This window comes from Pararge aegeria, chromosome 5, assembly GCF_905163445.1.
Source record: "Pararge aegeria chromosome 5, ilParAegt1.1, whole genome shotgun sequence".
NCBI classification, from domain to species: domain Eukaryota; kingdom Metazoa; phylum Arthropoda; class Insecta; order Lepidoptera; family Nymphalidae; genus Pararge; species Pararge aegeria.
The window spans coordinates 13,715,028-13,729,913 of record NC_053184.1 but is presented as its reverse complement, the minus strand read 5'-3'; the positions used below and the strand labels follow the sequence as shown (position 1 = coordinate 13,729,913).

The 14,886-nt window shown below is 33.6% G+C and overlaps 1 protein-coding gene across 1 annotated transcript in view; it reads left to right on the top strand.

Annotated features, from left to right (window-relative positions):
* The first annotated feature begins 244 nt into the window (after positions 1 to 244).
* LOC120623812 (gamma-aminobutyric acid receptor alpha-like) overlaps positions 245 to 14,886 on the top strand; it is a 37,438-nt gene continuing 22,796 nt past the window's right edge. The window contains exon 1 of the mRNA XM_039890069.1: positions 245 to 380. Coding sequence (XP_039746003.1) covers positions 337 to 380 — 44 coding nt within the window. The 5' untranslated portion in view covers positions 245 to 336. The remainder of the gene's footprint in view (positions 381 to 14,886) is intronic.

Here is a 14,886-nt window from a genome sequence, read left to right as displayed (position 1 = left end):
ATTTTAATATAAACCTCATTACGACAGGCATACCGAAGCCTACAACTTGGAATTGAATCCTGAATTCCTGACCGAAACACAAGCAGCCAGATAACGAAAGCTATTTAAACTTTTATTAGACGATGTGGAACAAAGTAGTGGTGTAAGACGATTGGTTTCGAAGCAGTAAGACAGAGAAGCGCATGCGTGATCAGAGGAAACGAGGAGTGGAGGCTGGAGCGCGCGAATTACCAAGACAAGCAGCGTCTCTGCTAGCCGGTAATACAACCGACTTTTACAATCGCGTTCGCCTCAAGTTTCAACTAGAAATCGCGAAAACGCCGCTATACGTACGCGATGGGCTGTATTTTTCTGAGAAGTTTCATCACCCTGGCTTTTTGGTAAGTCCATCTCTTTTCTAACATAACTTTACAGATATATAATAAAAAATAATCCGCAACAGTCGGAGAATTGGAACAGTACGATTTGTGCGGTGTTGTATATAACAATTAAATAAACATAAACAAACCACAGAGGTTTTCCTTGTTGTCGCTTATTGTTGTTGTTGTTAATTATATACTTCGCGAAGGAACACTTGTTTTTAAATAATTACAATATAAACAATAGCACTTATTTTTAGGGTTTTATGTAAATGTTTATTGCCATGTTTAAAATTATGTGTTTTTCGCTGTAGGAGTGTAAAGATACTGATAAGAGATGAGAGTATTAAATTAAATAGAAGATTGCTTTTTTTTACACTGTAGATCTATAAAATTTTATCTTTATTATTAAACAACTAGTGAAGGCAGTGTATTCAAATTGTTTGCAATAAGAGAACCCTCGTCAAACGTCGCGTCCGTTCGCGCGTTCATTTTTATTTTCAAGAATATCAAGTTTCCTATCCATTTTTTTAATAAAACGTTAATAGAAATTAATGGAATGTCTCACTTTTCAGTGAGAAGGAAAAGTTTTGTTTGCTTTGGATGGGCACTCAATCAATGATATTATTTAAATTGACGAAACGAAAATTTGATATCGTATTGTGTCACATTTGTTATATTCTGTCAACATAGACCTATACCTATAGACTTGCAATTTTATTTGCATAGAGTAACGTTAGTAATAATAGCCCAAATGATAAATAAATATAGGTGCCTATTTTCATAAATTATAGAGAGGTTATTAGAGTAGGTTACAAGCTATAGTTGTTTTCATAATAAATAGAAAGTTGGCTGTAAAGGAAATTTACTATGAATACTTTCCTACGTGTCGTGTGAAGATTCACTTCCATTTACTTTTTATACAGTGGATTTTTTTCTTTAAAGCCACATTATTTTTGTCCTAATACCGACTCTCAATACAGGCGTTCAAATCATTTATTGTATGGTTTTTCATCTAAAAGTTTCAAAAATTCAAAATGTCCAAGGGACATAAATTCAAGATGGTACCTTGTGTAGTGAGCATTTAGTACAAATACACGCGTCGAAAGACCGTACCGCTTTTATTGCATTCAACTTTAGAAATGTTTTTTTTTATAGCAAACCCATAAGCACAGCTTTGAATTTTTAACTCAGTGAGTTTTAAATATTTTAAGTAAATTTTCGCTGATTTATAAATGCCACTCGAAACCCTTTACACAACTATTCCCTTCAAAACATGCGTTTTATATTGTACCTAATGTAGAGTATTCATATCTTGCTTATGTAAAATCTAGGGTAACCCCTTTGAAGTGAAAAGGTTGAAAAAATATCTTTTAGTCACATTTTTCAAGTAAAAACCACATTCGCCGCAAAACTTCGAGATCAAACGAAAATTCTCCTTTAAGGCTAAACCAAATATGGGATATCTTACAAGGATAAGCTTTAGGTTTAACGTTTTTGCGACTTACTGCAATCACTTTCTGTGGTTTAATTACTGGCATATTCTCCTTAAGGTCTGTAATAGGTATATACATTATTCTACATAATGATAATTAAAAGTTAAATTAAAAAGCTTGGGTAAAAATTATTGCTTCAACTATGATGCTCTTAAATAACTTTGATTGGCAATTTGTTACAGTTATAATAAAAATAATACCCGGTTTAGTTTTTTGACACTAGTGGTTGTAACTTTAAGTTTAAGAATGTAGGTTTTCGAGTTCACTTCATGTGATTTGTGATAATTGTACACATCAACTTGCCTTCTATAGATCTATTTGACTAAAGGAAATTATGCTTTGAATTTGAAGTATATACTCACATACCTACTGATCACTAAGAAGCAAAAATATCCACTTTCCTATAATATATAACAGAAAACTTTCCGCATAATGTCATTTATCTAACCAAATTGGGAAAAAATATAAAATCTACTCCGCGATCGAAGGCACAACGTTCTCAGCCCTGTATTCCAAATTCAGTTACCTTAATGTAACCTTTTAAGCACCCACTTCTTCGAAAAAATTTAGTTTTTTTTTACTAATCACTGCAAAGTAATAAAGTGACAAAACTTATCAGATTGTGGTAAAACATGCCCTAACTCATATCACTCACTTTGTTTGGTGCATCTTACCAGTACCAATAAAATAAAAGTTGTATTTATATACAAATTAAATATTAAATCAATATATCTACCCACCTAACGGAAATTTTCAACGGATTAATTAAATGTATTTCAAGCTTTATTATTAATTCTGCCACATTCATCAATGTATAATTGGTATCTAATTAAACATACAAGAATACGTAGATACCAAAAAAAGGTGAAAGTAACAAACTAATGAAAAAGTTAAAATAATACAGTTTGCTTTAGAAACCCTATTTTAGTAACTATCACTCAAATGGCTTTTTCAAAATACCTAACTAGACAAATATGTGAAAACACATTGTCTCATACAATAATAGAGTCATTCAAAGCCTATAACAGTCCACTACTTTTTTTTTCTCGTGGGGAAATCCTCATGGATGACACCATGGGGAGATGCAGTGGTTATGTCGGAATCTTACCGATTAAAATAACAGTCCACTCCTAGAGTAACCTAACCCAACGGGACGTTAAGCTCATAATCGCCACGCGGGGCAGACTGGCGCACGCGGGGGTTGGTGATCGCAGTAGTAGTAGTAGCACAGAGGACACTGCTGCCCGTTCTCAGTTACCTCTCCTCTTCTAACGGAATATAACGGAGAAGAAAAAGAAACACTTTATTGCACGTATAACATACAGGAAAAGAAACAGCAAGGAGTATACAGTACCTACACAATGTAGACATGCAAAGGCGGCCTTATTGCTGCAAGCAATATCTTAAAGGCAGCCTTTGTAGATAGGACTCACAGCAAGAGAACGGGATTGTGCCAAGAGTGTTGATAGATATACATAAATACCAAGATGTAAAGATACAAATACATAGATAATTTAAATAAATATACGTAATATATAAATATAAATAATATATAAAAAGATATAACAAACTCAATATATATAAGTAGATTTTAATTCATAATTTAAAAGAAAGAAATACAATAAATCTACTTCAAATTCCATCACTCAAAGAGAGGTAGTAGTCCTTCAGACGACTGTCACGGATTGTAGCAGGCAGATTGTAGCGGAGGATAATAGAACAAACAAATATAATAAAATGAAATCCTCTTAATATAATTGACACATTGTTGATTACGTTTTCGTTCTGTCCGCTTACCCTGACTCCGAAGAATTTGCCAGTCGCCATATCTCACAATAATCGCAAAAAGGATTACTTCGTCCCTGGGACGTATGATCCAATTTTTATTAAGTATAATGGATAAATCTGTCTATAAAGAATAATTCATTGTAAGCCTCAAACACGTCCGAAATATAGATCATAATTTTATTTGAATATAGCATTTTTGGTTTCAAGAAATTTTGGTTCTTTATCAAATTTATCTTATGTAATGTAATGATACAATCTAAGACGGTAGCGGGCTAACCTGTTAGGAATATGTTAGTTATATATAATACCTACCCTGAGTCGGTTTCTACGCGGAATCGTACCGAAACGCTAATGCGCTCGGTGTCACGGCTTTTTCAGTAGTGTGGTAACTAGCAACGGCCACGGCCTCTCACTAGAACAGACCAGAGAATTTGTCCCTGCCGGGGATTGAACCCGGGACCTCCAACTTATAAGATCACAGTACTCACCACTGCTCAAAAAATGCAAAATTCAAAATTCATTTATTTCAAGTAGGCCTACTTTTGAAACGCCAAGTATGTATGTTTGTGGTGACTGTACCACCGGTTCGGAAAGCTGATTCTACCGAGAAGAGCCGGCAAGAAACTCAGTACTTGCTCTTTTCCAACATCAACATTTACAATCATTTTTCTATCTTGCGGGAGATGAGAGCGAAGCTGGCTGCTTCCAATCTACCTTTATATTTAAAAAATCATCAAATGTATAGTAACCTCGCTGTATTAAATGTGTTTTTACACATTTTTTACAACGGAATAAACTTAAAAAAAGGGACACAAAAAAATTAAGCTTTCTCGTTTGAATATCATCATAAGACTATTTAGTTTCCGACGGTTGGACACAGACCTTTTTATGAAGGAAACAGGGATGTTGAGCTTAGTCCCACAACATTGCCCCAACGTGTTTGTAGATGTATATAAGGACTTTGTCTTTACACAGACTTAACATAGGGACACATTTATATCCGACACATCACTTTGTTTTGTTTTAATTATATTACAAAAGTGTGAAATGGCGGGATTCAATTTCAGTACTAAAATAAAATACAACGTGACGTCTATTTATTTAAATTATACAATTAAAATAATTGTTACTTAAAACTATTTTTATTCTATCCATATTTTTTAATAAATAGAAGATAAACTTACTGTTTTTTTTTTCTGTCGAAATTTTTCTTCTGTCGAAAAAAATTACTACACATATCGTGTACAGCGTATAAATAATATATTTGTCCGAAGTATAGTGGTAAAGACATATACTTTATTCGCTATGAAGAACTTCATATAATTATTAATAGTATGTGTTGTTTGAATTTTAGTCAGCATGAAGCAATAAATGAATGGATACACTTTTACTGTTTACTACACTATTATTGTTTACCACATAAAAAACCAGGAAAATTGTCGTGTTAGTCTTAGCAAAGTTTAATTACGCTCTTAAGATATCAGCCTTAATTAACGGTTTATAACTGGGATTTCTTAAACAAGCTCTTCTAGAAAAAGAAGATAAATTTTATAGTTCAAAGTCACTTTACCAGTCAGTAACTTGGGTTACCAGCGCAATCGGCTGATTGAAACTGTCCCAAGTACGCTACACACACTCACACATTAATCAATAATTAATCCAATTACTTTACCAAAGCCTTCATCTAAGTTTTGCAAATATGCAGATCATAAGCTTCAACGACAATTTCTGCCCGCTTATCATGCAAATCATTTTAATTTATGCATAATGCAAAGATAAAACTACATATGGACCCCGGACATAATTTTATATCTTTCATACCCGGGCACGGAGGTCGAGACACATTTTACTCGGGCTTGCACCTACTGAGCCTTTTTTTTAAATATGGAATATTGCAAAACGATGGAGACCAATTTTTCTGGCGCTTGCACCTACTAACCCTTTTTTAATATTATTATTTAATAATTATCATTATTCATTGTAATTTCTTATTTTGTCTTTTTTAATTTATTTTTTAATTTTAAATTTATATTTATATTGCATTTTAATTTGATATTGTATATTGTTAATTATTTATTTTTTGCCTCGGTTCCAGTAACCACCTAATTATCACTAAACGTGAAAATCTATATTTATAAAAGAGAAAGTGTGTGGGTATGTTCCGTATACGGAACTCCGAAACGGCTGGTCCGATTTCAATGAAACTTTCAGGGAATCTCCGGATTGACCTGGCGAGTAATCCTGTAAAGTTTGGTGACGATCGGAGCACTCCTATTTTTGAACTGTCAAACTGTCAAATACAGCTTTTAATTACTATGATGATATTCTATTGTTGGGTGTACATGGGTGTAGATAATGATCTTCACCCGCTCGAGAAGAGAATAGAAGAGAATGAATAATGAGAGAAATAAATGATTTAATATATTATGAGACTTAAAATGTAAGTTTATTGTTTAAATAAAAAGAAGCAAAATCTAGCTCGGCGAAGCGGGCTATGTTCGCTAGTTAATTATAATTAAAGTCTGCTAACCATCATTGGAGCAGTGTGGTGGGTAAAAGCAAGCGATATTTTCAACCGACTTAAAAAAAGGAGGAGGTTCTCAATTCGACTGTATGTTTTTCTTGTATATTTATTTGTTACATTACAGAGGCTGAAACCTCTGATGATCTGAGAGATTATCTCATTTTAATTTGGTGAAGATTTATTGGCGGGATCCTGGAGAAATCGAGGGAATTTTTCAAATATTATAGCCACACCTACGAATCAGGAACTCGTGCATCTTCTCTCGTAAAGCACCATGGTCAAGCGGAACTGAAGATCACGGATGGCCAGCCGACCAACACAATTGGTATAACATGGGTTGCGCTTCGATTATTGTACATGGCTGCTAAGCAATTTATGCTCGACACAATAAAAATTCTGATGGTGGGAGAACTCCTCAACCATTAAGACCCCAGCCTCGGGAAAAGCAATATCTTTTACAGGGCGATGAGCAATTGACATTTGTCTATTATAATTTAGATGATTGCACAACTAGTCAATAAATATCTGTGTATAGTGAATAATTTCTTAGACAAAAAAAAACGACTTTGTTAAACAACTTAAATATTTTGCCAAGCTAAATATAAACTAAAAGTTTATATTGCCTGGCAAGAAAAGTACCTAGTAATTTTCTACGTTTTACTTGGCACCGACATAAAAGTGTATAAATTAGTTGTTTGTGTACTTAGGTAAATTAAAAACGCAAATAAATCCAAAAAAGCCAGAATTGCTTGCCCCGGAGCAAACTCGGTCCTTCCGAAAGGAAAGGGAAGCACTAGGCTATAACACTGTTTCATAGGTTTAGGTAACATATTTTGGGACAAAACTTGTTGCAGAAGACACATGCGCATGTGTAAATAGCAATATCTCAATTAAGTTCTAGCAATATCTGTAATTTTCTACGTTTTACTTGGCACCGACGTAAAAATGTATAAAATAGTTATTTCTTGCTTTTTAATTATTTGTGTACTAAGGTAAATTAAAAACGCAAATAAATACAAAAAAGCCAGAATTTCTTGCCCCGGATTAAACTCGGTCCTTCCGAAAGGAAAGCGAAGCACTAGGCTATAACACTGTTTCGTAGGTTTAGGTAACATATTTTGAGACAAAACTTATTGCAGAAGACATATGCGCATGTGTAAATAGCAATATCTTAATTAAGTTCTAGCAATATCTGTCCATTAACCGTTTCCTTATATACCTTCCTCCCAGCGCCCTCGTTTCGTAATAAGTGAGATGGAGGTAAACGGAGCGAGCTGGCGGATGTTATACAGCAAACACGATATGCCAATCGAAATGATTAACAGGCGAAATGTACGTACCTATCTCATCTCATGTGCATGTCGGGCTTAGTCACATGGATATGACGTCTCACGCCGTCAGGGCGTAGGTCGTTTCGTTCATATAATTTCATAAAAAAATTGTGGAAACTAGCGGGCGCATGTCCCGCTTGTCAATTTTTTGATATCCCGTGAAAAAATGTTCCCGCGATGTCTACAGCAATTAAGCCAACGCGTGCAAAATCGTTAATATAGTCAACGCTACAGTAGAAGAAATAAATCCTACGTGGAAAAATGAAAAACTTTTATAAAAACTTCCACCCATTAGGGCATAGTAAGTATTTTCAAAAACTGTGAAGCAAGTGTTTTATTATGAAAACAAAGCCTCATTTGCTATACTCCGCGTATTAATTTTCATAATATATCATGGATTTCCGCAAAGTAACGCCTGCTTCCATCCAAGCAAGTGTTTTTTTTATTTTATCAATAAAAGACTAAATACTTTTCTTTAAGGCGATAGAAGTACCTACTTAAAAAATTAAAATAAAATTTTAATTTTAACGTTCGTACGTTAACGTTGCCATTTTGGCTATAGATTGTTTGTCACAAAGCTTATTTTAGAAGATAGCTAAAACGAAACAGACATACATTTTAAAACAATCAATAATACTCTGTTACGTTGTAGATTGGTATTATGAGAATAACTAAATTATATTTTGTAATTTAGAGATTTTTTTGTGAAGTAAATAATTGGATAATGTGTCTCAACGAAAGAAACAGTTCTTGTTTAGTTTAGAGAAAACAAGAAAGCATATTTCATTGTATAAATTAAAGTAGAGAATAATGCGTACTTTGGAAAAATAATGTTAAAATTGAAGAATGTTTGGTGGTTTCGTCCCATCGGTCATTGTTAAGTTAATACATAACAAGTGCCGAAGAGTGTGTAAGTGATGATAGATTAGGATTGAGCTTTATTGAATTTTGAACATGTCGTAAAAGCTCGTAACTTTAGACCTTCCAATAATGGTGTAAATGACTTTGATATCAGATCAGTCAGAGGGTTATACGTGATAACATTTTCTTCAAAGCTTTGAATTTAGATATTCTTTTCTTTGACGCCACGGGTGTGCTGTAAAAATGGTTCTAGAACTCGTATCTTCATCTCATTTTGAGTGCGGCATAAGTTTAATCTCTTTAAAATTTATCTAAGCGAAAGCGAGAAAGCCTAGTGGTTATGACTGCGGCCTCCCTTTTGGAATTATGTACGTTTTAATAAATTAAATATCATTATTTTTAACTGTGAAGGAAAAACATCGTTAGAAAACCTGAATGCCTGAAAGTTCTAAATGATGTTCTCAAAAGCGCGTGAAGTCTACCTATGCGCACATGACCAGCATGATATTATGTATTATATATATTCTTTTTTTAAAATAAAGCAACTTATTTCGTAGTAGATATCAGTGTATTAGTGGCTGCATCCAACTTTAGGTCTGGTTGAAACATGCTTCTAACGCAAACTATGTCATTAAGCAAAACACTGCAGGCGTACCTGCTAAGCACTCTCCCACTGAAACTATACCAAGGTCACGAAGTTATATGCAACATTTTACTAAAAGTTACCTGCAATTTTATCCGCGTGTAATTTTTTATTTGCAATGGGCTTAAAATATGAAATCCCTCTTATTTCAAGTTTATTTCAATAAAAATCACTATCAAAGGTGTTGGAACACCTTGATGTAGTTTAGTGAAAAAAAGCACTCAGAGATGTCCAGGTACGGGTATGTGCTTGTACCCAGCAACTCCGTAAAAATGATAAATGTATTTGTACAATATTTTACTCCATCATTAAGAAGAATATTTTGGACATTTTATCTATTTTGGGCAGGAAATTTGAACAAAATGATATTTATAGTTCTAGTGTGTAAGAAGCATCTTATACCGAGTGACAGCGACGCGACGAGGTTGAACAGGTACTTAATTTGATCAGCCACTTCTGAATTTCTAATGCATGAATTAATGTAGTAATTTTTTATCACTCGTGTAGTAAACTTTAATAGATTTAAATATTGCTTAGGGTTACAGTAGCTCGAAAAGATAAAAGAGGCTGACTATGAAAAAACCACTGTATTAAAACGAACTAAATGCTCTTAGTAGCTTGTTTGAAACTAGACGCTAGAAGACGTATTTCAAAGTGTAAGCATGTACGAAACATGAGTGTGTAAGCGTAGAGTTGCGTTGCACAGGAATTCAATAAAGAGCCCGCTATCTCTTGTACGCTCGAGGGTGTTAGCTGGAAATATCGCGCCCCTACGTGCTTATCGCATCACGATGTGTACAGAAAGGTCCTTTCAGAGTTCGACCCTAAACATTTTAAGAATATTGAAATTTACGAGTATCCATAGAGTATGTGACCGAATTCAATGTAACAAAAATAAATAACGTATCTCGTAGCTGAAAGGCTGGAACCTTATCTAATTATGTTCTCTATTCTACCTTCTCCTCCTTTAGGGTACTTTGTCCCCTTTTTATTCTTTTTATCATATAATGAATACGTATTGTCACGTGATCACGTGTCAACATGAAAGTTAAGACTCCTGGCATTCCCCCACTCGAAACAAGGCCACGACCCGCGTGTAGAGTCAAATGTAATCGAAGTATCGTAGTATCGGGTGTTTTTGGTAAGATTTTGATCAATGCACTAAACTAACATACTTCTAGTAGTAGTACCTAGAGCTTTTTGTTACAGAGCTCGTCTGGACAACTGCATTAAATAAAATATCCGAATTTATAACCTCCTCGTGGATATAAATTAAAAGATATCATGAAAAAAATGACTTTCATTCCCCATTTTCACCCATTTGGGGATATAGTAGTTAATTGCAGAAACTTTGAAACAGTGCTCTTTATTTTATTGATTAAAGCCCTAATTTATTTATTGATTTAAGAGCACTAACAACATGCATATTACACGTTTTTTAAACATAGCACAGTCAAAAATATCTTTATTCAAGTAGGCCCATACGAGGGGCGCCTTTGATGCGTACATATGAATTACACGGTAGTGAGATGATGGCGATAACCACATTCGTAAACTTAAAACTAAAGCGTGACTTCCGAACGCGTCGTGGTCTAAGAAGAAGCCCACAATAAACTTAGTCGGGCTTAAAATTATTAGAAGAGCAACCTGGTTAGAGCAATAATTCACACCCAAGCTTTGCTATCGATTACGTAGTCCCTCGGACTTTAAACCCGGAAAAGGATATTGAAACCCGTTTTTCCAAAAACAATTAATGTAGGAAGTGTTGTTTATTGCTCAGTTGCTTAACATATATCTTTCTAGTGCACGATCACATCGTCCACCTAAAAAAAAATGTTCATAAAACAAAAATTACGACGCCGAACTACTTACTTTAATTTTTATGGGACCAAATGGCAACTATCCCGCAAAAAACTAAAGAAGAATCAAGTAAATCGAATTTTTAATCCCAGCGTAAACAAACCTAAAAAAATACCAATCGATTTGAGAAACTTCTCCTTCAATAAGGAGGAGTCTGATAAGTAAAACTATCCTTCTCACATTTCGTTTCAGATTCGGCCATAATATATTGAGCTTTGCTGAATGAGGTTGAAAGAACTTAAACTATTAATAATGTATGTAGTTTTACAGCAAAAAACAGATGTTTAAATTTTTACTATATTTCTCGATAAAAAAATGACAAAGCTAACTATGGTCATATCACGATCCTAAATATAAGGATTATAGCAACAAAATAAGAATAATTTACTTGACTACAACAATTCGACGACCACCCTAGCGCAGCGCTGTGGTTTCAAGTATGAGATCCGAGGTTCCATCCCGGGCAGGGCAAATTATAATTTCTGAATCATCTCTGGTCTGGTGGATTTTTTTTTGCCGTGGCTAGTTACCACTGTACCGAAAAAGACTGAGATTTCGCATAAACACCGTTACGGGTATGGGTTTAATATAACTACCATACCTCTAACAGGTTAGCCCGTTACCATCTTCGACTGCGTCATCACTGATCAGCAGGTGTTATTGCAGTCAAGGGCTGGCTTGTGGTGGAATAAAAAAAATACAGACTTATTTCTAGACAAACATTACCTTTGACTACAAAAACAATACACTACAACTAACGTATAACCTAATTTATATATTGTATAAGAAATAAGGTAAACATCAAGTTCCCAAAGCAGCGACACTGACCCCCTTTATCGAAGTTACTCACTTGGGATATCTTATCTTATGGATAGGCTCATAAAGACGTACTCATTTTACAGTGTTCACATTTTATAGAGCATGGTGTACGTGCCTTGTAGTAGAGCGTATAGAAGGCCTAAATAAATTTGTTATATTTTATCAGTTTTCAGAGGAGTTAGGTTCAGTTGATATCTAAAGATCTATATACAAGGTGTTTCGGCAATTATAGATAATAATCTTACATTTTCTAGGTCACTGTCAATGTAATAATATATACAATAATAATAATATAATATATATAATTAATACACTTAATTACGATATTTCGAAAACTAGTGCGTTTCGATTTTCTTAATCGGTACCAGACATTATAACCCACAGCATCTGGAGAGTATTTTAATAGGATTAAAATTAATTGTATATCTAGAGATAATATGGATAGAAAAGAAAACGAAAAAAGAACCTCGAATAAATCATATAAATTTCCTCATAAATATATAAAGAAATGTAAATGAATAAATTCTTTACATTTATAATCATTGCTTATTTATTATCCCACAAGGGTGATGGGATGATGGAAGGGGGATGGGAAGCCCGTGTCTAGCCGTAAGACTATGGCGTGTCTGATAATGATGATCTATTCAAAAAAACAATATTTTCTTGCATAACTTCAGCATGCACAAGACATGCCAAACCTCTTATAGCTGCTGTTTTTGTAAAAAAATATATCTATAGGAAGATAAAGGTAGCGATAGATGCGCATCTATATCAACTTCACGGCTCCAAGTATTCTATATAACAAGGGCAGGTCAGAATCTTGACAAGCTGCCAATGACTCGACGGAGTGACGTCTTCAATGTCAACCACCACTTTACTTTTAACTTGACTAAACATAATAACTACCTACTGTTGAGTATTCTGAAAATTTCTATATACAGTGTTCATAACTAAGAATATAATATAAATAACTAGAAGACTAAGAATATAAGAAATACTTCACCGTTTTTTTTCCTTCGTTATTTAAAATTTGAGTCTTAATATAAAAGATTTACTTTACCAGACGAATTATATACTCTTTTTCACGTATTCAAAATATAAATAAAATATTTAAAAACAAAACTATTTTAGAAAAACATTTCATAACCATAGGACACTAAAAAATATATTAGTTCCGCCATCTTTGGGAGTCCGCCATGTTGAATCTAAAATTATTTAACCCAAAGAATCTATTAGAGATTTCACCTAGCTTTTATGCATTATCATCCAAACTAAATGTGTATGCAAAATTTCAGCTGTAATAAGTTGGGGATAACTGACTCGTAACTCAGTTGTAAAACTAGACAAAGGTATTAAAAAAACATGGAAAGTTAAAAAAGGCGTAATTATAAAAAGTATAAGTTACCTCAGAAACTTGAAAATTTTAAATCATATTTATAAATATTTACGTAGGATATAGAGAATTTTCTCGAAATTACTTAAAATTTAATAAATATAATTACCTTGTTCGGATAGTAATATCATTACTTATTCTTTTTTACCACTTAAACTTACCAGAAATCCTAGTTTAAGAACCACTATTAAAGTATGATTGGTACGAGTGGCACAGATGTCTGAACTTTGCCGTTAGAACAGAAACTCAAGTTGATATTAAAATTTGAGTTCATATAAAATGCTTTAAGTGATCATTGTAAGCTACTGATCATACCTACTTTATTAAGTTGCTGAAGAACTCGCGATTTTATAAACATCTTACTAAATTGGTCTTCATTTTATAATAATCTACCTTTGTACTTTTTGTAAGGTTTCTTATAAGCCAACCGAAATAAATGTAGATTGGGACAGTTGAGTTTAGTAGGTACCTACAAGGAATTGTACCCTTTCATGAACAAACAAATGCTGTAGTCAGTTCGCCCGTACCCCATCTGTGGAATGGACTAATTTAATTCAACAATAGCTACGAGCTCCTTCAAATAGAGCCTTCATCGTCTTCCGTCATATTACGTTAAAATAAAATATGATTGTATTGTTACTTGCTTGCACATGAAGGAAGCAGATTGGTATTTCTCGCTTTATTTTCAAAGTTTAGTTTATTTTTATAACAGTTTAAGTTGATTTAATCATTACTCCAAAACTAATATTATAAATGCGAAAGCGTGTTTGTTTTTATGTTCGTTTGTTTTTACGCCCTAACTTAGCTACCAATTGACTTGATTTTTGGCATATAGTTACTTGAAAGGACGGAGAGTACATAGGTTACTTTTTACCCCAGGGAAACAAACGGTTTCCAATGGATTTGTAAAAAAGCTTAATAAATGTGGGCGAAGAACACGGGCAACTGAGTTAAACATATTTTTTATTATTGCTGGTATTGAGAACTTCTCAATAATTGAGTAATCATCATCATCATCAAAGCTCTACAGCCCTGGGTGGACCTCGGCTTGGTCAAATTTCTCCACCTTTAGCGGTCAGAATCAGTTTCCTTTCAAATCCGAACTCTCAAAATGTTCAAGTCCCTCTCAGCTATGCCACCGGCCTACCTATACCTATATACTATACTATACCTATCCCTATGCCTATATACTATAGGTAACCCTTGGTCTCTACGCCTCTTCAGTTTACCCTGCATCAACTTCTTGAAGACTCTCATACTGTACAGGCCTATGATATTTTTATTTGTTAACAATTTAGTAGCTTCTGTTACATCGGCTACATAAGTTTTTAAAAATAATCGTAAAGTTCGTGATTGTATGAAATGGGCTCAAAAACCATTATCCTTTCGAAACAATGATGTCCGTAGGCAGAATTATTCGGTATATATTATAGTAGATAAGTACTCATACGTTTGTATTTCGTTATACTACTACTGAAATTACATTTATGCTACTTCAGGATAAAATAGCTTTCGAATGGTGAAATAATTATTAAAATCGGTTCATAGTTTGAAACTTTATCGATTACAAATAAACAAACAAAAATACTTCCTCTTTATAATTTTATGTATAAAATATATAAACTTATGATAAATTTTGATGTGTCTTTCCTCAAACCAAATTGACAAAATTGTCTGTCATAACATGATGTTACGCAATGTCATAGTGTCAATAAGTTGATGTAAAGTAAAAATACAGTAATATGATAGTAACATATTACATAAATGATAGTTATATAATACATTAAAGCATTGATTACTGTAATTGTGTAC